Raw genomic sequence first — 25,739 nt, forward strand, 5'->3', positions numbered from 1 at the left:
AATTAAACACAGGCTAGACTCCAGGCTGCAAATGCAGATTTATTTCCAGCTGGAAACATGTCTGCGTTCGCAGGCTAAACAGACGCTACACTACTCACAACCTTTTCCTCCATAAACTCTTTTCATAGTTTGCTTTATTTTCTCATTAAAACCAAACACTAAAAAAAAAAACTAATACAACTTAATAAAATATACTCCATATTATATTATTTTATTTCTGTAAGTTACACATTTATATTACAATAAATAATTACAAATAAAATTTTCTTGGGTATGCCATTATCTGAAGGCATTCAGTTTTACTGCAGGCACAATAATCATGCTTAGCCTAATAAAAGGGATAAAATTTTAAGAAAGCATCACTGAAGGAGTACAAGTCAGAATGATACAAAGCCACATCAATGTCTTTCATGTTCTTTGCTGGCAACAGTTTATGTATGCAGCCCTGCACAGAAGTAGGAGTATGTGACACCTAAAAATCTGTTGTTTTTTTTTTAAATTGCTTAACACGAATATTTGCTGCTGTTTTCTTATATCTAGGAACTTACTGTTTCAATGCCATCCGTGGATTATTGTGCTGCATCCAAATATTTCTTTATCACCTCAGAAATACACAGTCAAATCAAATGTAAATGTTTTTAAAGGAGCTCAGTCACAGTTTGCGCATACTGAAAAGTTTAGCCTCGATTTTTCAAATTCGTTGTTTGTAATCCAGGTTAATGTTCTCCATCCTTAGCCATCCTTGTTGCTTTGTGGTTTATCATTATGTCTTTGGTGTTTTTCTATCTTATTAATAAAACTGTTATTTTCAGGGTTCCTACTATTTAAAGGCAATTTTGTATGTGGCCAAAATAACTCAAAATACCATGACTGAGCTCCTTTAAGAATTTCCAAAAAGAGTTCTTTAGGGACACTTGTGAAAGTGGTGTGCAAAATGCTGATAAGATGATGAGAGTCGAAGACTCCCTGATTTCCTTTCGTTAATTTGTTATAATTTGCATTTTTTTACCAAAAAAAAAAACAAACAAAAGAAAGTCAGAGAAAAAAGAATGACGGTGCATGAAGAAGAACAGCAGAACTGCCTGCTGAAACGTTTCCTTTTTGAAAACATTTAACCTCAGAAAAGTCCTGTGAAGAGCAAGATTTATTTTACTTATTTTATATGTTATTATTTTATTAGTGAGGATGTTTCAAATAACAAGCGTGATGGAGACACCAAGAACATCTTTCAAAATATTGAATTTACAAAACAAAGTTCAAATCCAAAGTTGGAAACTGTATATGCTGTGTTGTTCATATTATATTCACAAACTGGGAATTCTGTCATTTTACAAGGTAGTTTTTGCAAATATGTAGAATGGGTAATTTAAGAAATGGACCAAGATATATAATGTTCATGCAGAGATAATGTTCTGTCTGGTAAAGCTTCATAAATTGAAGTCCCCACCAACTCTTTCTTGACTGTGATTGAATGAAAAAAATGTTTGGTGTGTAAACTGACAACTTTTTGAGTCTAGGCAATTCAAACTGTCACAGATTAAATAGCCTAAACCGAAAAGTAGTTTGGTTTCATGTGAACAAGACCTGTATTCCAGGAAAAAAAAAATCACTTCATGAGCACCATTGTCCATATATTTAAACGAATAAAGAAGCCTAAGCGGTGTATTACACTGAGGTAATTAAACACAATGGGCATTTGAGAACACAAGGGAAATGTAGAAAACAAGAGCTGCAGGCAGGTGTTTTCTACATTTCTCAGGTGTTCTCAAATGTCTGGAGTGTTTTATCACAGTGTAATACATGGCTTAGGCTTCTTCATTTGCTTTATGATATAGATTTTACACGAGCAAAACAGTAAAACACGCTTTTCCTATGTTTTACACTCTGACAAAACATGGGTTTTTAACCAATCAGAGCATGTGCAGGGTCCTATGTATATTACAAATACATATAACAGTTACTTCTTAAGGCCTAATTATGCTCAATTGAGAGTGTTTATGAGGGCTTGTTAACAGGCAAAGCTTCTTGCCTATTTTTCATGATCCTTGCTCTCTGTTTGACATCCTCAGATATGACTTCTGGGCAAAGGGTGAATAGAATAAGCTCAAAAAGATTCTGTAAGAAAGAAAAAGAATTCACGGTGGTGAGGAACTTTGTTCAAAAAGGTTAGATACAGATTAGAAGTGTGCAGGCTGGCAGTAGAAGTCAAATTAGATGCTCCGACTGATGCTTGCATATTTTGTGCAGTTTCAGTTGACAATCATACAGCTTCCAAACTCATGAGAAATATATTACATAGATTTAGCCAAGCTCAAAAGTAACTGACCCTAAAGAAAAAAGAGAATTGTTTTTCTTGGATCAGAAACTCAAAAAATTATCAATTGTGAACATGTAATTGTTCAGTGTGCACGGTTTCGCTATTTTTTTCCAGCTAAATTTTAATAAACTGATGAGACCATTGTGCAAGGAATACGGTATGTTGGAAGAAAAGTAAAAAAAACGTTCCAGGGGTAAATTTGCACCAAAACTTTGCTTTTGCATGTACTCCGTCCTTCTCCCCAAAAGTAATAACCTGGCTTGAGCTTGCGATCCAATCAAAAAACAGTCCCCTGGTCAGCAGTCAACTTAAAAAAAAAATATGCGCAACCTCAATGATCTCTAAACCTGAGCCTGTGATATGGTTATGTGATACTGGTCAGCAGATAGCATGTTTTGACAGCTGTCAATTAACCATAACATGGATACCCAAAATCAAAGATATAGCTACAGTATGAAAATGGTCACTGCTACTCTCTTATTTTTCAAAATATTGGCGTTTGGACGGACGTACTTACGGAGGTACGGATGGACAGTCATGTGACAAACTAAATTTTTTAGATCGTTGGATTACCATATTTTCTAAGGTATGAAGCTCTGCTTGCACACAGGAGCTTTGCAATCATTAAAAGCTGAGCTTAGAATATATTTGCCAAAAATTCTCCTGAATTTAGGTTCGTTCAGTTCAACCACAAAAATCAAAACAACTATATACATGATTGTATATCTTCATCAAGTGAAGTTATTTGTCTCAGACCAGTGTTAAGTTTGTGGGACTGAGATGACCAGCCACCTATTTGCCACTTCAGTGGTTTGGTAGCTATTAATATGGGTCTCCTACAACTTAAATGTTTACTGGTTACAGGTGTATGTCACAAAGGTCACCACAATTTTTCTGCATATTTTTGGAATATACCAATTTTACAATATTTCAATACATTTATTTTTACACTAAAAAGTGGATGTCATGAGTGTTAAAATATTTTGAACATAATAATTTACCACTCGGTTCATGTAGTACTCACATAGAAAAGATGTTTGGTGACTCTGATATCCTGAAAAGCCTCAAATACCTAGAAGAAACACTGAAAGTATTATGGCTGTGTCCAGAAAGCAATGTGAGCAAACATATGAAAAGATAATAAAAGTACTTTGTACTGATTGTGTCAATCAGCAATAATTAGTGTTCACGCAATTCCATTGAGTGTTATTTGTTTTCAAGATAAACATTTTTTAGTTCCTTTCGTACAACTTTGTAATTTGTGTACAAACCACTGTTTTCAGGAGGGATGCTATAAACTATTCCGGAAGGGCCACTGTTTGCACAGGGAGCTGCCCAGGCACCTATTCTTTACAGGTTCTGTCACTTTTAGTAATGTGTAACCCTTCAGCCCTGCAAAACTCTTTTCTGTAATTTGATAGTCTTGACATAAAATTACATATCTCATTTGATTATCTGTTAATATATCAATTAAACCTTTTTTTTTTTGAGAAATAGAAAACATGTACTGTGTTTCTATCGATTTATAGAAACACGAGTGGAAGTTTGGGAGAACGAGAAATGCTGTGGGGACATAAGTCGAAGGTGAGTGTTTCCACAGCTTTATCGAGTTCTCCCAAACTTTCACGAGTGTTTCTATAACCCGATAGAAACACGGAGAACATGTTTTCTATTTCTTTTAGAAAACACCACAATGAAAAAAAGAAAAACAGCTTGTTTACTTTGATCATCAAAATGTAAATTCTCTTTGCTTGCACCATCATTACGTCAACAGCTCGTGCTAGTTCTGTGTTTCCATCGAGTTATAGAAACACGATTTTTAACTAATCAGCGCACATATTCTTTTAGGACTGTTTTCTAATACGAAATAATATACCTTCAGAGTTCCAAGTTTGCTGTTTTTCTTTCCCACCAGATTCTGAAGAACTTCTGTAGATTATAACAAAAAATGCAGAAAATATTCCTGGTCCTTATTCAACCACTGGGATCACAAATAATGTTTATAAAATTAACAGCTACACTGTATGTGACAGTACATTTCAAAATGAACTAGTTAGAATTTTGTGGGAAAAATTAGTGATATAATCTGAGTCACCTTTGGCAATATTCATTACTTTTTTTAATCTTGTAGGTTAAAATTTTACATTTAATTTTCACAAATCAATAATAATTTGTGATAATATAAGTGAATAACACCATTTTTGTCTTCCTCTAACATTGTAAAAATACTCACTAGCTACATATGTAGTCTAATACAACCTTTCATGCAAAACACATGTTCATGTAATAAAGTTTACTACATCTATTATTTAGTCCAGTAGTAATGATCATTTTGAAATCTTAATGGCCACCTGGTTTTCACTGCATGGCTAATCAGGGATTTAAAAAAAAAGATGCCAATGTCATTTAAAAGCATGCTTTCAAGATTGTTTCGTGATTGGCTGGGAAGTCGGAAAGATATCAAGAAAAAGAACAACTTAGTCAAACACTGCAGCAGGACTGGAGTCTGTGACAATTTGTTAGTATGTATCAAAGTTATGTTTCAGGCTTGCCTGGGATGTTCTTTAGAAGCTTTTGTCTTGCTTTTCTGCTTGTTTCAAGTTTTTCCTGAAAGAAAACAACATGCCAGTCTGCTCACTGTGATGTCACTATGTTGATTGTTCTACAATGTAGTTAAAGTGCCTAATAAATCTCAAATGGAACTCAGGTTAATTAGTACATAATTTGGATCAGAATATTTCTTATCACTTTCACTGCCATGAGTCTTAAAATGGGGGCTTTATCTCTGTTATGACTGTTAAGTTTGGTTTTCAGTTTCCATACATTTGGGGTAGGTAGCAGCTCTCGTAAGGTCTCACACGAATGCCTTGATATTCTTTGAGAGGACAATAGAACAAACAACAGAAACAATGACCTTAACCCTAAAACAATAACAGCTGCTACACCATGACCAAACAAAAGAATTACAAGCTTACAAGAGCTGCAACACTTCTGCACACATGATTATAGCACTCACTGAAGAATTCTTCAAACCCTCTGAGTAGGATGTTGGTTTTCCAAATTTTTCAATTTGACTTTCTTCCAAAATTCAGTGTAAACTTTTAATTATGAGAGAGAAGAATTATCTGGGATGGTGCCTTGAGCCACGAACACATCAACTCTTAGGAGTAACCAGAGCTTGAAATCCACAGTGCACTGAAGATACTAACAAGACTTACTGTTTCAGTACGTGGCGTCGCAGGTTTAGCTAGTTCTCCTCCAGGCCACATTGAGTCGCGGAACAGGTGAATGTAGTACATCACCATTGATTCTGACACAAGCCACTCCACCATGCGGTGAATTTCTCTGTTACACATAAACAGTCATCCAATTTAGCATGGTAATGAAAAAGAAACTCTTCCGAGTCATCTTTGCATAGCACATTCTTTGATAGCAAGATTGAACTTGGAGCACTATTGTGATCTAAATCCTTCTTAGAGGTTTTCACCTATTTTTGATTGTACTCAATGGGAAAATTAGTTGTTAATTACAAGTGAAATAACTTGAAAACTGGAAGAGATTGATAACTGTGATGATATTCCCCTTGGAGAAGGAGAATTCCTTTTAAAGGCTGATGCAAATGGTATCTGACGAAGTGAAAATTTCTTAAATTCATGAAACATTAAAGCAAATTATACAGCTGTACATGAAAAGACTTACTTGTTAATGGTACCTCCAAATGTAACTTGTACAAATGCTATTAAAGTTCTCCGAAGCCATTTGAAAACTGTTCTCGAAGAAGATTGAAGAAGAATGTATGTATTAATGTTTGTCATGATAAAAAAATTACTCAGAAGACTACATATTTTTTTTATTTAAAGCTAAAACCAGTTTGCAGTTAGTAAGAAAGTTTTATTACCTCCCTTTAGCTCAAAAATTTCACCAATCAGTCCATAAAATGGCTCAGCTATGGAATCTTTACGCATTGAACTGAAAAATAAAAGGTCGGTGAGAGTTCCAAATTTGCAATTGACTTTGTAATTGGCTTTGTTTTGGAAAAGGTGATGACAGATAAGAGTCTGAGATAAAAGTGACCCCTGATAAAAACACTGAAACACACATTTATTAAATGTCATCACATGAGTCCATGTTGCCTTAAAGAATGTTTGAATTTTAATAATTTGACCTTTCTACTAATTAGCCTTATGCTAATTCCTGATGAACTCCTATTAAGCGGCCACCTCCCATTTCCCTGAGGGTGGCCTCCACTGTAGTACCCCTTTTTACCTGTCATCTTGATCAAGACCAGTTTCCTGAAAATGAAAGCAAGGCAAAAAATATACTCTATAAATTTTACATGCATATAGATCTTTTAAATTTTACTTTAATTTGTTAATGATTGTGTTTTTCTTTTAATTTGTTATGAATAAAGCATGTCAAATGCCCATACTTGTCTCTAAAATTAACTTGCTTGCAAGGAAACCCCATTGACTTAAACTCGGACAAATATTTGTAATATTAATACCTATGTCACCTGCTGGCCATAAATGCATTTATGTCTTGACTAGTAATTTAAAAAAAACAATCTAAGTGCAAGCCTCAATAGACTGAAAGAATACAGTAACAGTTACTAGTAACTTGGAATCCTCTAGTAAAATTACATGACAAGTGTACTTGTTCAGAACAAAGGATGACCATTGTCAGTGGAGCTACATGTACTAGAAACACGTACATCATTTGAGCTATGCTTAAAAAATTAATCATCAATTCTATCGTGTTCTGTTTTCTGTTCATTTACCTCATCAGCTTCTTCAGCAGCAGGAATAATGTCAAAAGGTAAGCTAAGGCAAAAAAAGAAATCTTTAACTGACCACGTCATAAAACATGATTTGTTTCAAAAATAGGATAACGATTCAAAAGAGTCCTTAGGCAACTGATCATACCTTTTTAACACTGACAAAAGGGAAAACCCTTTCTTGGTTGGTTCACTGTAATCAGAGAGGGACAATAATATTATAAGTCAGGGCTGTCATTAAGGGCCATAAGCCGTAACACTTGTTACAGCTGAGTATGCTTGATTTTCCCTTGATGCTACAGGTGAAATTCCCTCTTGTTCAGAGAATTCACCCACAAAGTAACAAATTTGCTATGGGTGTGGAGAATAAGGCTACAGGTAACTAAAAAATTAATGACAACCCTGTAAGTAACATTATTAATAAAGCTAAATAAATGCAAACTTGGATAGCTACAGTGAATTTACTGCCAATATATTATAATAATATACTGACCCCAGTCCTTAAACCCTTGCTGGGAATTAGACTGAACAGGTAGTCATGTAGTCGTAGTGCTATCTGCAAGTCTGTGAATGACATCCTAAAGACTGACTATTCAAATGAAAGAAATAGCCCAATTTCAATATATTAAAATTCAGCCTAAAACAATGGACGTCAGCACAAGGCTCCGGGGAATAAACCCCACAAACTATGTAGTTATTCCCCAGAGCCTCATGCTGAGGTCTACTGTTTTAGGCTGAATTTTAATATATCAAAATCAGTCTATTGGAAACTACTATTGAGTGCTTTAGTGGCCTACATGTAATGTAAACTTAGAACAGTGATCTTTGGATAAGAGGTCTGGGTTTTAGCCCCCTTAGAATCAAATAAAATATATTGAACGGTTCTTTACTGTGCTGGTAAACAAATTTAGATTTCCCACGAAAAAAAAAACAACAACAAAACATCAATGACATTATGCACTCTTAGCTATAGGTACCTCCAAATTTTAGTGTTTACCTTTGCTTTTTGAGATGCTCAGGGCTTGGGCTGAGAAATGAATACAGTTCTTCACTCAAGCACAACTTTTCATCTGCTAACAATGTCTTTGAAAAGATTAATGAAACCCAAAGTTACATGACTGTGTCTAACTTGAAATATAAAAATTGCAGGCTTACAGTGCAAGTGATTCTGATATGGGCAAGTTTTATGTAACATTGGGCCACAGTTTCATTACGGGCAGGGCACCAGGTAAATTGACAGGCTGTGAAGATGCCTTTGTCTGCCTGGTATGAACACCTGAAAGAAAGTTTTTCTTATAACAAAGTCCAGTTCAAAAAGTTTTGCCTGCTTGGTTTGACCATGTAAAGGAAAGTTTCTCTTAAAAAGTAGTTGAGCTCAAAAAGTTTCGCCTGCCTGTGAAAACCAGTTGCTCTTGTGCTCAAAACATTTAATAAAACCCCCAGCATTGGGGTGGTAAATGTCAGCGTTGAACAGTGAGAAAACTAGCTACTCTACAGATCAGACCCCTGCTTTCCAAACAATGGGTAGTGCAATTGACAGTGCTATGTGAACCAGCATCCTATTTTCTACAAAAGCACAACTTTATCTCAGTGAACTTCAATCTTAGCTCTTTATTATCATTTAGACCAGGCAAGCTGACTACATGTACATGTATCTAATTCTTGTACTTTGGTGACAAGTTCAATAGACTAAACTACACTAATTACTTGAGGATGACTTGTGAATGACTAGTCTGGTGCCATGTTTTGTCCGCACTGGTGAACTTATCTGACACCTTTAATGTTTAATATCTTTTAATTAATAATATCTTTAACATCTTAATGTTTAGCACAAGTAGAGACAACTCTAGCACAAATTAAACTTATTTGTTGTTACCAAACTTTCCTGAAAATTAAGGAGGGAAAAAAGAAAGTTACATGTACCTGTAGGTACTCTTCCAAAGCTTTTCTTGATCGTTCTAAGAACTCATCATCAATGGATTTGTACCATTTCTTGGAAGGTACGGGCAATTCACGAGTGAGCCAGCTACAACACTAAAATAAACAACCCAAAAGAAATGTCACATTTTCCAAAGATTGGGGCAATAACAATCAAACAGAGATTTCTGGCAAAAATTAGAAGTAGAATAACAGCAGAGTAACAACGTTATTAAATATTCCCTGGGCCAGGCACCAGCAAATTGACCGACAGTGTGGACAAATTTGCCCACCTGGTTCGTCAGCATCTAAAGGATAGTTTTTCTTCTAAGGAAGTGCAGTTTAAACACCTCTGGCCACCTTTGAAAGCCAGTTGTCCTCCTGCTGAAACGTTAATGAAATCCCCTGGTGCTTACTGAAGAAAAAGGAGCAGAATTGAACACTAAACACTTTTAATCAAAGGTATGTTTATAACATAACATGTAACTATATGTACCTCTTTCAAGTTGACATGAAGAGTCTCAAAATCTCTGAATCTCCTGGTAACAACCCATCCCTCTGAACTGAAATTCCCATCTCCTTTGTTTGGCTTTCCCCCTGGGGGTAGGGCTTCATGCTCTTCTGCAGCACTGTGAACCACAATCGCATAAACAGGAATTGTCCTTTCACCATCTGGATTCCACTGCATGATAAAAAGTTGATGTGGGAGTTTGAAAAGTTTTACAATTTGCACTTCTAAGATAAAACTAGTGAGATAATCCCAGATAGTGCAGAGTGCAATTTACAGCTCTGATACAGTAAGTCACACAGGTCCTCACCGCTGCCGTTCTCTCCCTTGGTAGTCAACTAGTAGGCTTTTCCCACTTTGCAGAATATGAGCGGACAAAAACGTGATAAGGCATAATCTTAGCAGTGTGTGTGTTTCATGTTTGTATTTTCTTTCAAGGCCCAAAAATAACTTGCAATACTGTTTACCAAGACAGTTTTGACTTTTATCATAGTGAGAACTTCATTCATTTTGAACTCACTACTACGTAGAAGTAGCAAACTATGTGACAATTTCACTTCTCGCGCCAATGTTTGTAACTTGATACTTTTGTTTTCCTCGCCAAGTTATGCCACATGATACCCTTGCTACCGCAAAAATATAAGAATAGATGTGTATTTTTTCACTCATTGCTGGAGATAAATGAAATAAAGTTAAATATCTGATAAAAATTCGAAGAGGAATGATGTTGTTTTATTCAAAATGCAAATTTTCATTTCACTGATAAACAAGAACTAATCTAATCATAGTCAGGTTGAGTCACAGAATAGTGCATTCTTATTCACGTCAAACTAATACACAATGCTCTCGATTAATACAACAGAGGAGTGTTTCAATGTCAGAGAAGTATTGAAGGTAGAGATGGTTACTTGACCAAAATTATATCCTACATGTACATCAGTGAGCAAGTCACCTCAAAGACTGATGAAATGAATTGGCGCTTTCAGTAAGTGCCACGGAGTCTGTGGCAATAATTGCGAAGTTTCTTTAGTTATAAAAGAGCAGATGACATTTCTTGAATTGGTCTAGGGGTGATTCCAGAAGATACGTGGTCACAGTAGCAAGGCTGCTGCCTAACGGGCGCCCGGTCGCCTGAGGCGCCTAAGTTACGAGTGCGGACGACTAAAGTTTTGTTCGAGGAGCCCGAGTGGGCGCCTAAACATGAAGTTTTCATTCCCATGTAATCTGTCCACTGACTTCAATCTTCTCATGAAATCGGTCAAAGAATCATTCACACAATAAATTAAACGGAAACCTACAGCTACTCTGATCCTGTTTTGCTTTTATCGCGAGAAATCTGGTCAAAAACACGGCAACAAAGTCTCTCTCCGCTCACAAAACAGCCGAAAACAGCCATCTTTGAAAATCGCCCTATAATGCATTGCAAGCTCAGTATTGAATAAATGTACATCATGTATGCCAATGAATTGTGTCTCTGTTGATGCCTTGCTGATTCCGAGTTGCAAAATAACTACTTTGATAATTAATATTTTTGGAATTGGAGTGATGATCCTGCTGACATTATATTTACAGTTGAAAAAAGATAAATGTGTCTAAATATTTGTCCGATACTTAAGAAAACTTCACTTAGATGTACTGAATGAATTTCTTTAGGTTTTGAAAGGATAATTCGAGTAACTAGCCAGCAAAAAGAACACATCATTGCAATTCTCTTTGCATACTAGGGTTCTATATTTTAAATTATCAAATGAATTGTCGCAACTCCGCCCAATAGACAAGAATTTATTTTCTCCAAAGAAGTGGCCAATATTGCTGTAATGCTGCCTCAAAATCGCCTTTAGTTTATAGTAATGTCCCAAGCCCGGGGAAGGAACACACATTTCAGTGAGGCCAAATTCACCCCCCCCCCCCCCCTCCAATGCCTCTTTCAGTTTTATTTGTTTTCATTTGCAGCTTGCATTTCATGATTTGTACAACATATTTCGTCTTTTTAAAATAGAATTGCAAAATTCAAAAACAAAAGCAGCAATATAAATTTTTATAAAAAAAGCTGCAGCACTTGCATGGATACACCAATTATTGAGTTTGACCATAAATAGTATTCTTTCTCAGTCATGACCTGATCACTTTGCTGAATGCTTTATTTATAAAATTTGATTGATAGTAGACCATATCAGTGTCTCATGAAAAATCTCTGCCCCAGGACCCCTCCCCAAAATTTCCACAATTAACCCCCCCATCTTCCTCAAACTCACCAACCCCTCCCCCCCCCCCCCCCCCGGATTGACCACGGAGAATTTTATCTGGGCTCCTAAAAAGGTGGCTTGGGCTCCCAACTTTTGGTGGAAGGAGCCCGAAGGGCTCCTTAAAAATTTTCTTAGGCAACAGCCTTGCAGCGGCATTCTTTGTACTAAAAAAGGGATAACTGACATTACCTGAAATATAGCTGCTATCACGGTCAAAACGAGAAAAAAAAAAACATGCAGATCTGAACTCGAGAATGGAGTTTATCACACTACTAACCAAATACAAGAACACATGTGTCTTACAAGTTTTGTTCTACCACAAGGAAAAGCACTCTATGTTTGTGTGTGATCCATATGAAATGTAAGTTTCACCTAACATATAGTTGACACTGATGCTAACTAATCTGCGCATGCATTTCAAGCAAATTGCTTTTGTTCTTAAGATAAAAATATAGCACCACAAGGATAGCATGAGATTCACGGTAACATATATATAGTTTTGTCATGATTCAAACTAAGCAACGTAGGTATAACATGTTTTGCGTAGTGCACTCAGATACCTACCTCACCCAGGCCCCCTTCCTGCAAGGCTAATTGATTAATTGAAATCAATTAATTAAACAAACACTAAAGTTTACACCTTATTGAGTTATTGCCTTAGCAAACAGCAGCCCCTACACCATCCCAATAGTGCACTCTGTACTAAAAATGACAAGTTAATGACCCATATGCCTAGTGCATGTTGTTAGCAGGCCCAGATTAAAAATAGTCTTAAGGGTAAGATTATAATTGACTTTTAGGGTTTTAATTAATGAAAATTTATTTCAAGTGGTTGGGATGGGACATTCATAATAGTTAATGTAATTCTACTCTTGTTTGGTGTTTGTTTGGAGGCTATGAGTAAAAGGGATACCTTTTCTGTCAAAATAGTATACAAAAGGGTACTAACAGGTTTAACCTTGGGGTGGAGCCTCCCAGTATAAAACTTTGTATCCCAACTCCTGGTGTGGTACTTACAGTACATAATTATAGCAGTATCATTCATTTACAAGGTAAGTTAAGATTACGTTGCTGGAAATAATTTTTCTTCTTTAACAGGACACATGTCCTTTCAAATCTTCATTTTGGTTGGAGATCTTATCAATTTGACTGGACATTAATTTGATAACTGATTAGCATAAGTAATTAGCATAATGAAATTTATCAGCATACTGTAAAGATTTTCAATATAAATCGTTCAAAACTACATTTAAATTTGATTTATTTAACAGTTATGATGATTAGATGACTTTATCTACTAGATGACTGCACCGATCTCTCCAGGTTATCTCCAGATTATATGTTCTTCAAGCAAACCTAGTTTTCTATTGAATGCTACCTTTAAAGGGACACAGTCAGCTTTGGGACCGTGCTGACCTGGATACTAGTTTTCTCACTTTGAAAAAAGTTCACCTCAACCTGAAATCAAAGTACATCTAGAAATCCACTTCAATCTGTACAGTTTTTTGCTTGATTTTCAATCGTTTACTGAAAAGCCTGTTTTTGAGTGTGCTTTTGCTCATCCTATGATATTATTTTTATCATATTTGGTTTAAAACGGTATGGATCACGTCTCTGTGATGCAAATTAGCTATGAAATGGTATCTAATGCACATGTGTGCAAAAGCGACTGTCCCTTTAAAGCAGGAGCCCATCACTAGGAGTGTGCAACTACCCCATATTCCTATCCCGGTGTTTTCACAGACTGATCTATTTTCAGTTTGAATTTACTGTGAATTCAGACCCCTGCAGGAACCTTAGTGACCAATCACAAGCACGGACTTTATAATTTCACCAGAAGATTAGGTCCGAGGGACATGTCCACCTGAGGCCTCCATTTTTTTCCTTATCGATGTGCGCTCATATAGACCGGAACTGACCTTTTTCGTGGGAAAACAAGCCTAAAAATAGACCGGTCTGTAAAAATACTGTGACATGGGCTTAGTATGGGAGTTGCAGGCTCCTAATGATGGGCTCCTGGCCAAAGTTGACTCTAGGGTACATACATGAAGTGCTAACAGCATATCGCAATACACGTAATGTATAAAAGGGCGATTTCTGAAGAGTACTTTATTTGGCAAGTACTGGAAAGATGAACACTTCTACTTTATGACATGGCAGGAGCCCATAATGGACTCCAGGATATGACTCAAACTGTCAGAAAGAGGGCCCAAAATTAAAAAAATTGTTGAGTAGCCATTTGGTGACTAAGTGATGAAAATCAAGTAGGAATTTTATTCAGAAAAGAACTCAATGCCAAGAACTCAATGTCATAACCAACCTTTAACCAAGTTAACTTATTTGGAAATTTTAACCAGGTAATTTCTAAAAAATAAACTCAGTTAAGTGCAGCTGCAGCCATCATATTATTCACAATGCTGCGTGAATTCATCATTTCTTCACATTTTGCCCACTGATTAAATAGAGCCTGTATTTTCCGGAAGAGGAAATAGGGGGTCCAGAAGGGGTCCAAATGGGGGTCCAGAAGGGGTCAAGATGGGGGTCCAAATGGGGCTCTGGAAGGGGGTCCAAGAGGGGTCCAGATGGGGTCCAAAAGGGGGTCCAGTAAGGGGTCCAGATTGAGGGATCCACACTTTGTACCAACCCGGGCAGCCATCCTTAGTGAGCCAACACTCTATTTTTGGTTGCATTGGCAGACAGTGTGTTACAGAAGGGCAATGATGCCAGTTATACACCTCATTCCAAAATGGCCAACATTTTAGTATTCTTTTGTTTACTTGAAAATGAGCCCTTGTTGCCTCGTTTAAGGGGAAATATTCTTTTGAATTTTGAGTTTGAGAACAAGGCAACAAGGACTAATTTGAAAGTAAACAAAAGAAGGCTTAAATGGCGGCCATTTTGGAATAAGGTGTATATTATGTTACATATTAAAGAATTATATTTAGTAATACTTACTTCTACACTAGGAATCTCTACTTTCCACTTTCCCAAATTTTTGCACCATTGATCTAAAACAAAAGATGCATCACATAACTTTATTATTACCACCTACTGATTAATAAACATCCTCTCAGTCCGAAGCAAAAACTGCAATGATGCATCGCTAAATTCTCATAATATTGAAGGCTTTCATGCAAAAAGGGCATATATAGCTTTTTGGGCTGATTGTTATTTTTTGCAGGATCAAGCTAATTTTTGGCAGACTGACTTGTTTTGACACAAAAAGCATCGTTGCATAACTGTTTTTGTTGATTTGCGCTTCTTTTTCAAGAAATAGCCTATGCAAAAAAACTCAGTTTTCCAAGCGGCATCTTTTGGAGCAAATCCTTCAAAGGTGGATTTTGATGCGATGCGAACTTAAACGGTTACTTTTAGCAGCTTCGACAGCACAGTTTTTTTTAAATAGATGTTTTTATTTTTGAAAGAAGTAGAGAAAGAGACCGGAAAAAAAAAATCGACCGACCTTGTATCGAAGCGGTGTCACGACAAAACAAACTTGAATCCGGCCTTTTCAGCACCTTATTCGCTAATGAAGCAACAGTAAGAAAATATCATAATTATATCAGTAATATAATCTTAAAAGTTGTTGTCACTGACTTAAAAATCTTAAAATAATCGTTTCGGCTAAAATACTATAACCTTCTTCAGTGATGAAATGAATGTTAATGGCGTCTAAATGTAAATGAGATGTTTATAAGAATGTGAGGAACTTGCTAGGGATTAATTTAGCATTTTGTAAATGTCTGGAATATGCGCGTGGTCATTAATTGAGTTCGGTTCACGAATGAAATGCCACGCTTCCAAGAACAATCTACGTGACCACAAGGGACAGCAGTCTATGACCTTGACATTATTAAAATCAAATTCGTGGTTGTTTTTCATACAGTGTTGCGCCAAAAGAGAGTTCTTGTCACAAAGCAACCATTGAATCTGAACACATGGTTTCGATCCATCAAGACGAACTTCAGAGACTTCTCTACAACCTCCCTGATAACCGCTCAGATAACCGCTCGGTTAACCGTGGGAATGACCCAACAGAGAGATGGGTGGTGAATATATCTAACAAGCCCCTGAGCAATTTAGACAAAACAGCACTGAGCTATGGTTTCAACTTTGCGATTACACCAACAAAGTTGCCCATCGCAGAGATCCTATCATCTGTCGAATCTGGGATAAAACATCTACCACCTGCATCAGCTAATCTTATCCGCGCAAAGACAGTTTCAATCTTAAAGGGAATCAAACCTTCACGTCAATCTAACATAAAGAAAGACCAGCTTGAAACATTGAAAGCATTATCGAAAGATCCATCAGTCACCATCCTTCCCGCAGATAAAGGCCGCGCAGTAGTGGTGATGGATAGCAGCGACTATCAACAAAAGATATATGGCCTACTACAAGATAAAAACACTTACACAAAGATTTCAGACCAGCGCAAAAATCCCACGTCAAGCACAGCGAAATCTCTGAACACTCTGCTCAAACAAATCAAAGATCAAAAATCAATCCATGATCCCGGTGCGCAACTCGACGACAAATTGTACTACAAACTCCGAAGCACTGATGCCACACCAGCTACTTTCTATGGATTACCAAAGATACATAAACCAGAGATCCCACTGAGACCCATTACCAGTTCCATCAACTGCCCCACCTATCAGGCTTCCAAATACCTAGCTTCTATTTTGTCTCCATTACAACGCAACCAATTCACTGTTACCAACAGCAACGACTTCGTGAGAAAAATCTCTCATTGCACAATCAAACCGCATGAGATCATGGTGTCTTTTGATGTTGTATCGCTTTTCACATCTATCCCCACGGCACTGGCACTCGAGGTGACTAAGGCCAGACTTGAGTCCGATTCGACGATTCCCGAAAGAACCAATATGTCCGTGGACAACATCATGAAGTTGCTTGAATTCGTGCTTGACAACAACTACTTTGTCTTTGGTGGCGTTTTCTACAAACAAATATCCGGCTGTCCCATGGGTTCACCTGTAAGCGCCATCTTGGCAAATTTGGTGATGGAACATGTCAAAGAGAGAGCGTTCAGTACCGCACCACACCCCCCTAAGTGGTGGTACAGATATGTCGACGATAGCCATGTTTGCCTCGCCCATGAGCATCTCACTGAATTTCACTCCCATCCTAACTCGATCAACCAGCACATCAAATTCACAGTCGAAGAAGAGAGTGATAGATCCATTGCATTCCTCGTCACGAAGACAACTAGAAATACTGATGGATCAATTAAAACCAGTGTTTACAGAAAAGCAACCCATACTGACAAGTATCTCCATTTCAACTCTCACCACCCTTTGCAACACAAATGCTCAGTGGCCAGAACCCTTCTTGACAGAGCAAAGAATATTCCGTCGACTGACGAAGACAAAAAGTCTGAAGTACAGCACGTGGTGGACGCACTCAAAACCAATGGTTACACAGACCAGTTCTTAAAAAGCTGCCAAAGAACCAAACCACCTAAAGCATTAAATAAGCCCCAAAATAATCAGCCACAAAGCCACAGAGGCTTTGTTACTTTGCCATATTTTCAAGGAATCTCTGAAAAAATTGCAAGAACTTTGGGACAATTCGACGTAAATGTTGCTCATAAACCCGTCAAGACGGTTGGTTCGATCCTAAAGAAACCGAAGGACAAATTTGATCAAGACCTGTCAACTGGTGTCGTGTATAAAATCAATTGTAAAAACTGTGAAAAACTTTACATCGGTCAAACATCCAGAGCACTCAGATCCAGTCTGAACAAAAGAACATAAAAGAGCCATCCTCACGTGTGACAAGAACTCTCTTTTGGCACAACACTGTAAGAAAAACAACCACAAATTTGATTTTAATAATGTCAAGGTCATAGACCACTGTCCCTTGTGGTCGCGTAGATTGTTCTTGGAAGCGTGGCATTCCATTTGCGAACTGAACTCAATTAATGACCACGCGCATATTCCAGACATTTACAAAATGCTAAATTAATCCCTAGCGAGTTCCTCACATTCTTGTAAACATCTAATTTACATTTAGATGCCGTTAACATTCATTTCATCACTGAAGAAGGTTATAGTATTTTAGCCGAAACGATTATTTTAAGATTTTTAAGTCAGTGACAACAACTTTTAAGATTTTATTACTATGCCTGACTACAACTACAGTATTTTTAAATGAATAATAAAACTAGCCGCAAATGTCAGGCTTTGATGACTTCATTGTTTAACAAAACAAAAGGTTTCTTTTGTTTTTCGTTCAACAAAAGATCTCCAAAAGATACCCTTGGAAAACTGAATTTTTTGCATGCGTTATTTCTCGAAAACGAAACGAAAATCAACAGAAACAATTATGCAACGATGCTTTTCATGTCGAAACAAGTCAGTCTGCCAAAAATTAGCTAGCCTGCAAGCAGGCTCATGTTGGAGCACAAGTGTGCATGGTGTAGCCACGAGCGTGAAATTGAGTGGCAAAGCTGTGAGACGAGAAAGTGAGCCTGCTCTGATCTCTGCAAATTTTTTATTTCCAGCCCGGAAACCGCACAAAAGAATAAGTCAATTAATTTTCACCGGAAGTATGAACTTTGGCAGCTCAGATTTCTCGGGAAAATTGTAAATCTTTTCCATAACAACACGTAGGCGCGATATGATCTGTTGTTGATAAAGTTTTGCTCAAGAAAAAGTGTCACAGTTTATGTCTACTAAGGACACACACTTGATTCCAAGTGATCTTGCTTTGGCAATCTGCTCTTTGACAATGCTGGTAAACGGGCAAACGCCTTCATGTTGTTTCATTGCCCGCTTGCAATCACATACATTTATAACATTTAAGTCTTCCCATATGCAGTCGGCAACACGACAAGTACGTCTAGATTTATTAACATACTTTCAATTGCTATTTCATGCTCCCTCTTTAGTTTGAAATTTAACTAGAAATAGACTGGAACTTTGTTAAAATATCAGTAATACGCACACTCAACTCTTCTTCTGACTCCAAATGTAGACGACTTGTTTTTTATTTTGCAGTAAATTACCGACTCCATGGGGATTTAATCACTCCTCATCAAACATAATAGATTGACAGTTTTCTCGCCTTTCCTGCTTTTGGACCAATGGTATTTCACTTTGCTCGGACGAAGTAGAAATGCAAAAATTACAGAGATCAGGGCGGGCTCACTTTCTTGGCGCCTCTTCACCAGACTCCTTCCCACCGGATCGCTTTGCTCTTCACCGCTCATGCGTGTGACTCAAATGTGAGCCTGCTTGCAGGCTAAAAATTAGCTCAATCCTGCAAAAAATAAAAATCCGCCCAAAAAGCTTTATACGCCCTTTTTGCACGAAAGCCTTCAATTACATTGTAATGACAAACTTTTGTTGAGTTTTCTGTACCTGTTCTCTCCACATGGAACTCCAGCTGTCTTCTCTCAGTTTTTAACCTCTCAATTTCTCTTAGTAGCTCCATTTCCTAATAATATCAGCAATTCAAATGTTGCTTCTTATAATATCTAATAATTAAATAACTTCTAGAGTGCTATTTACATTTACTGATCAACAGCACTTTACAACTTAAAATACTACATGACAATAAAATTCAAATTTGTAACACATGCTTCAGCAGCATATCTGGCCTGCAATTTGGTCAAACCATGGTTTGTATTTGGCAAGATGTAGTCGAGCCAAAATACCCATGGAGTCAATAAGCCACTTATTATGTGCTGTGTGTGTGGGGTTAAGGTGGCTCAAAACCGTAATAGTTCCGTGAGATGCCTGGGCTCTAGTACGCACTTCAGTGCGAGGCATCATGCAATCACTCAAAACAAACATGGCAGCACGAAGCCTACTTTGTAAAACTTTATTTCCGCCAAGTTTAGTTAAGCTGTTTGTGTTATCAGTTATTTTTACCTACGAAAACATCCATCCTTCAGGCAATTTCAAAGGAAAACCATTCTTTTAAACCGCTGTGCTGGAATGTAAACGAAAATTGTGATGTTGATGTTACGATTGATCGCACCAGCTATCAGTCTAAAAAACAGCAGGAAAAAATTACTCTTCAGGTTTTCTTCGTTCTTTGTACTTGGCCAGTCTCACCTTCAGGTATTTATGGTACTCTTCTTCTACCGCTTATGCTGCTAATGACAACAGCAAAAAGAAAACACTATTTGTGTTTATTTGCATTTTTCACATGGAATCACAGGCTTTGCTGATCAGCAGACTGCACCATACACAAGGGGCCATCTTGCAAAGTCGAGATTTTAATTTGCACATAGAATGCACGCAAAAAATTCCGTATTCACAAAGCTAATATCTCAAAAACTATTCAAAAGCAAAAGTGGAATGCATGTGTCAAATTGTAAAAAAAAATTGTGGAGTGGAATTCCTCCAACTTGGAAATTTCCATTTTTTTCAATTTAAGCAAAATCTACTCCACAGACTTTTTTCTAATTTTTCCTGTTTCTTCTTCTGTGGCTAATAAAAAGATTTTCAGAAAAAAAAACCTGGGGTCACCAGCTTAGTTTTTAAGACAGAATCGATGCAATTGATGGTAAAAAAGTGGGTCAAGTTTGTTGCTCTGAGACAGAACAGTGCAACCTAAATTTGTGACTTAAACACAATGGAAGGCACTAAAAGTGGAGAGTTACCTTAAAAAAATTGCCCAGCCATTCAAAACAGTACTACAGTTCCAAGCCTGAAAAATCACACCTAGTTCGATGAGTCTCAAAAAAACCGAAAACTGTTTTGAGCCACCTTAAGTTTTGGCCGGAAAGTTCTGACATTGTTTAAGCCTGAAAACAAATGGTCAATAGTCAGAATATTACAGGGCTCATACCCTTTTTCAGAAACAAATATCCAGGACTTTTCCAGGACTCAGATTGATTCTTCCAGGACCCTAAAATTCACATTAACCCTTTCAACCTCAAGATCTCATTGTTAATTCTCCTTACTGTCTGCCATACATTTAATTTTTTCTTACTTGGTTTTAACAGAATTCCAGACCTTTCCAGGACCAGTAGCCTTTTTCCATGACTTTCCAGTCCTGGAAAATGCCACAATAAATTTCCAGGACTTTCTAGGTTTTCCACGACCCATACAAACCCTAATATTATTGCGAGCTTGATATTCTCTTTCTTAAACCTCATTTCAACTTGAACCAAGGAAAAATTTCTTTACTTGTGACAACATAGCCATATCATATGAAATCATAGCCATATCAGGTCAGTGACTTGATATCACAGGATATCAGACATGGCTTCTGATTGACTAACTTTAATTTTGGTATGATATGATTAATGGAACAATTATGATTAAAAACTGTCAGTAAACTTACTAGGCAGTGTAATATGGAATCTGGAAATGTGACGTAAGAAATATTAAAATAATGCAAAAATAATTAATATGTTTCAATGCAATTTAAAATTTGAATATGGATATATGAAACTGATTACAAAAATTATTACAGAAATAGTTGAAAACACAACAAATGCAGGTTTTTCTCTTTATTGTTATATGTACCTTAACGTCAGCTCCATAACTTCTCTTTTCAAGTTCAAGTTGCTGTGTCTAAAAGTGAAAGAATAACTACATAGATCTACATACATTTAGAAAACAGTACTACGAAAATATGCACGATGATTGATTAGAAATCGTGTTTCTATAACTCGATAGAAACATGGTATATGTTTTCTATTTCCTAAGTACAGTAATATACTAATATGGTACAGCTTTAAAATTACTCTGACTAACTTTCTTTTAGAATTTACTTTGTTATTAAATATTAGTGTATTTATTGGTGAGCACAATGTATTTATGTGCCATATCAAACACTTTCTACAAATTTACCTTGAAAGTCTCTGCAGTGATAATTTCTTATTTTTTGGTACTAACAAACTTTTTTAATTATAACATAAAAACAAATGCATATAAAGAATAATCATGATTGCACATTCTGATGAAAAGAGGAGCAACTGTTTTTACATTGTCAAGTAAAACTGAATTCTCAATAATCTTCAGGAGTTGCAAATTATTGTATGCATGATATCAGTAAGTAAGAGTTCAAGGAATCTGTAGTGACTTAAGTAAGCTAATACGCTACAAAACCATGTGAAGCCTCAAAACGGAGGAAGCAAAGTTTGTTAGTCAATTTTTCCAACAAAGCACCTAGCATGTTTAAAAACTTTGCGATGGCATACCTTTAAAGCAAGTCTTTGATCTAGGACTTCCAACTTGTTCACAATTGCGTCACTTCGCTCTTCCACAGTGCTTGGCTTGCGAGCTACATGTAAGATGTTTATTGAGTCAGTTAACTTCAGTTCCTTCCACTATTCACAAATGCATATGATTATTTCTTATATATTATTAATAATCTTTAATACATCCATGTACAATTTATAGTAACACAAAGTGAAAATGCAATGGGCAAGTGCTGATTCAACTCTATCAATCCATTCTCACTGCCTAGATAATCAATCCAGGCTACAATATTAAGCCGATATATTTACAGTAAGTTGCATTTTCTATTTTCTGTATTTGGTGGGCATGTCTTGACTTTTTTGTAAAAAAAAAGAAATACTGAGATTGATGATGAAAGATCATTAAAGATAGCAAAAAGTTCACGAACCAAGCTTTGGAGTTCCATCACTTAAATCACTGTCTTCAACCTGAAAATCCAGAAGATTAAACATTCAAATGCCAACTTAAGGTAATTACACTTGTGAAAGATGTGTACTGTAGTATTATTTGAATGAACATGTATTTGTCAAGTTTACAAGTACTATCGGCTGAAAGCCTTTAAAACAAGAAACTAAAGTGCCATCCTACCAGATGGTCTCTTGCTACACCTACATAACTTACAACTTTAAAACCAAGTAACAAATAAATTGTATGGGTTAGTTACCCATCATCTACTTCAAGGAGAACAATTTAAAATTCTTACTACATATTCTCATTCCAGAAATAATAAGAAATGGTTACCGTATTAAAAGTACTTATGGCAACTTCAATTTAAAATTCTAGCACATACTCACCCCCATCTGGTAGTATTATTAAATATAGCTTGATAACTGAGAAAAAACAATTTTTTCAAATAAATCTTATACCAAATATTGTCTTAGACATCACTGAACAGTAAATTATGATACCTCATCATCATCATCATCATCATCATCATCATCATCATCATCATCATCATCATCATCATCATCTTTGTCATCGTCGGTGGTGTCCACATCCAGATCATCTTCATCCCTCCTTTGAGCACGCAAGTCATCCAATTCTGCTTCTGACTGGCACACAAACATTAAGTATTCTTCACTCAGCACAAACTTGCGATAAAACTTTTCCTCCAGATTTTTATAAGCTCTTTTTTGTGCCTCAAAGAATGCTTGGAGACCATGAGTTCCCTGCAAATACTGCTCCATTCCCCTGATCAGTGTTGTGTCCAGCATCACAGATTTGTCTGAAGACGGCACAACATATACCTGGTATATTTCCTGTGCACTCTTATGTAGTTCATTGTGTTTTACTAACTTGAGGTTCTCTACTGCCATCCAGAAACTAAAGTGAAAGAAGAGAATTTGGATACTGAAAACAATAAAGCTATTGCAACAATGCAAAAAAAAAAAGAAACAACCACTACATGTAAATAAAATTACATGTACATGTGCCGTGTCGTTCTGCTTTTGAAAAACTGAAACACTAAACGGTGAATTACAAAAAAGCAAAAGTTGGATGCTGAGTTACAATTAAAAAATATTTAATTGGTAAATTATGTGCATATACTGTATTTTCAGTAGTGCTACTCAGAGTACAGTATATGTACTTGGATCAGCTTTTATGTCAAGTGACTCAAGGTGATGATTTTTATTGTGTTATGTATTAGTACACCCTTAACTCCTCTTATTATATGGTAGCTCTATGAGCGGGCAAAATAAGCCAAATCCTGCACTGTGATTGGCTACCCAAGCAGGCATGTAAACACGTAAACATATCTAAACTAACCTGAGCATATTTTTGCTCCCAGTTTTATTCTGAAGGAACATCATGAAAAAACTCCTTGCCAAGCTGTTTTCCATGACGTCAGTGAAACTCAACACTTTGGCTTGGGGTTTTGAAAGTTTTTGAGACAGCTTCACTTTCTCCTGCCCGGACTGTTTCACTTCTGTACCACCATGATTAGTGTAGTCAGGACCCCCTAGGATCTTTATACGTCGCTCACACTGTGATTTAGCCACAGTACACTGATTGATGTAACGCTTCAGGTTACGAGCTCTTAGCCGCGCATCCTTTTTCAGCGCTTTTCCTTGCTTGTCATCTTGCCCAAACTGGTCAATTCCTTTTAAGTTATTAATCGTAGTTGCCTGCATGATTTCTGCAATGATGTGATACCTACAGTAAAACATAGAGATGGTGGCATTGTGTAAATCTCACAAATTATGACTAAGCATCTCGCACCTGGTGTTAGTTAGTTTGGTGTTATAGCTTATATACTAGTAAATCTTAGTTACATAATTATAAGACATTTACATTTTTGTACTTTTAGCACATTTTATGCTTTTTACAGATCTTTGTTTTAGTTTGTTACCGGTAGCTTCTTTTTATGTAAAGCACTTTTGAATATTTCACAGTATTAGTGCTGTATAAACATGTAATTATTATTATTATTACTATCTATTATTAACTAGGTGCAGTGCTTATGGTTAAGTGTGCTTGACTCTAGATCGAGTGGTCTGAGTTTGAGCCCTGGCCAGGGACATTGTGTTGTGTTCTTGGGCAAGACACTCGAACAGTGCCTTTCTCCACCCACATGTATGCACACTTGACTTACTTTTACCAAAGAAATCTTGAGCTCAAAATCTAAATGTTTAATGTATTATTCGTCTTTGATTGGCTGCAAAACAAGGAACATGCCCAAACCAAATGGGCCTAAATCAAAGTCACATTTCCCCTATATATAATATACTCTACACATTTTATTTACACAGTACATCGTTACCTGATTTGCTTCAAAGCTTCTACTGAGTTTGAAGTGCTGATCAATTTGATGAAGTCTTCGTATGTTTCCGCATAAGCATAACCTTGTTTGTGCTGAGCTGTGAGAGCTTCTTTTGCCTCCAAGTGTACGAGAAGCGTTTTGTTGATATAATCTGGATCACAGAGCATGTCAGCCAGAGGCTGAAACACAGAGAAAGCTAAAATCTCTCGAAGAAGATACCGCATAGTGGAACAACGAGAATTCTTTGGTGGAAGAAGACAGTAGAGTAAAACCTCAGAAGCTTTCCGTAGATATTCCAGTTCTTCAGTTCTGCTTGTGAGGCAAGGATGAAGGACAAAAGGAAGGGCATTGTCCGAGGAGATTCGTGTGTCTGCAAGTCGCAACTTTTGAAAGTGTCTGCTGAGAATTTCAACCACATCGTTGGAAACGAACTTTACAGTATCGATACATTTTAGTCTCTCCACGACATTGGCCGTTACAACCCAGAGTTCTTCAGTCAACAAATCAACGAAAGCAGTTTCGTCTTTTCCCATGTCACGAAACCACGAAAGGCAAAAATCGCGGATAAAGTAATCAAACACCCCTTGGATGGTCTTGTCGACCGGCCGTGAGATTACAGTTTTATGCTTGTACGGTTTGTGAGTCTGGCTTCGAGTTAACTTGGCAAGAAAACTTGTCACAGTGTCAACTCTCTTCGATGGCCTCGGTGTTGAAGGATTTCGCTGTTTCCCAGAGAGAAGGTACAGCATAATACCCGAGAAAATTCCCAACAGTGCCACAAAACAATCCCATATTGTCGAGGAGAGCGCTTGGAGAAACCCCACTTGCCACAACACAGCGAACAGGAGAATAACGCCTCCAATGTAGTACGCTTGCACCATTTGCACGCCTCAGAAGAATTTTTTCAAATTGTCTTCCACTTTTCTTGAAGAGATTTCTTCATTTCTGCTGCCGCTCGAGCGATTTCCGACAGATTTCCAACGAAAACAC

General features: G+C 36.9%; 1 protein-coding gene across 2 annotated transcripts; it reads right to left on the reverse strand.

The window, feature by feature from the left end:
* Positions 1 to 111: 111 nt before the first annotated feature.
* On the reverse strand, positions 112 to 25,739 carry LOC145498146 (sorting nexin-25-like). 2 transcript variants are annotated; one of them, XM_081478028.1, is made up of 21 exons: positions 24,750 to 25,739; positions 23,756 to 24,142; positions 22,897 to 23,311; positions 22,377 to 22,416; positions 21,949 to 22,031; positions 21,272 to 21,319; positions 19,151 to 19,226; positions 14,718 to 14,770; positions 9,505 to 9,690; positions 9,015 to 9,125; positions 8,089 to 8,174; positions 7,240 to 7,284; positions 7,095 to 7,137; positions 6,584 to 6,609; positions 6,216 to 6,286; positions 6,017 to 6,083; positions 5,536 to 5,662; positions 4,870 to 4,924; positions 4,194 to 4,246; positions 3,342 to 3,389; positions 112 to 2,115 (listed from the first exon to the last, which is right to left on the reverse strand). In XM_081478028.1, exons 1-21 carry the CDS (start codon positions 25,628 to 25,630, stop codon positions 1,996 to 1,998), a joined length of 3,021 nt encoding a protein of 1,006 aa, XP_081334154.1. In that variant the 5' UTR covers positions 25,631 to 25,739; the 3' UTR covers positions 112 to 1,995. The 2 variants fall into 2 exon arrangements, with proteins under 2 accessions (XP_081334154.1, XP_081334155.1); XM_081478029.1 differs by lacking the exons at positions 112 to 2,115; positions 3,342 to 3,389; positions 4,194 to 4,246; positions 4,870 to 4,924 and having other exon boundaries at positions 5,573 to 5,662; positions 6,017 to 6,088.

Source organism: Orbicella franksi, chromosome 9 (assembly GCF_964199315.1).
Source record: "Orbicella franksi chromosome 9, jaOrbFran1.1, whole genome shotgun sequence".
Taxonomy (NCBI): Eukaryota; Metazoa; Cnidaria; class Anthozoa; order Scleractinia; family Merulinidae; genus Orbicella; species Orbicella franksi.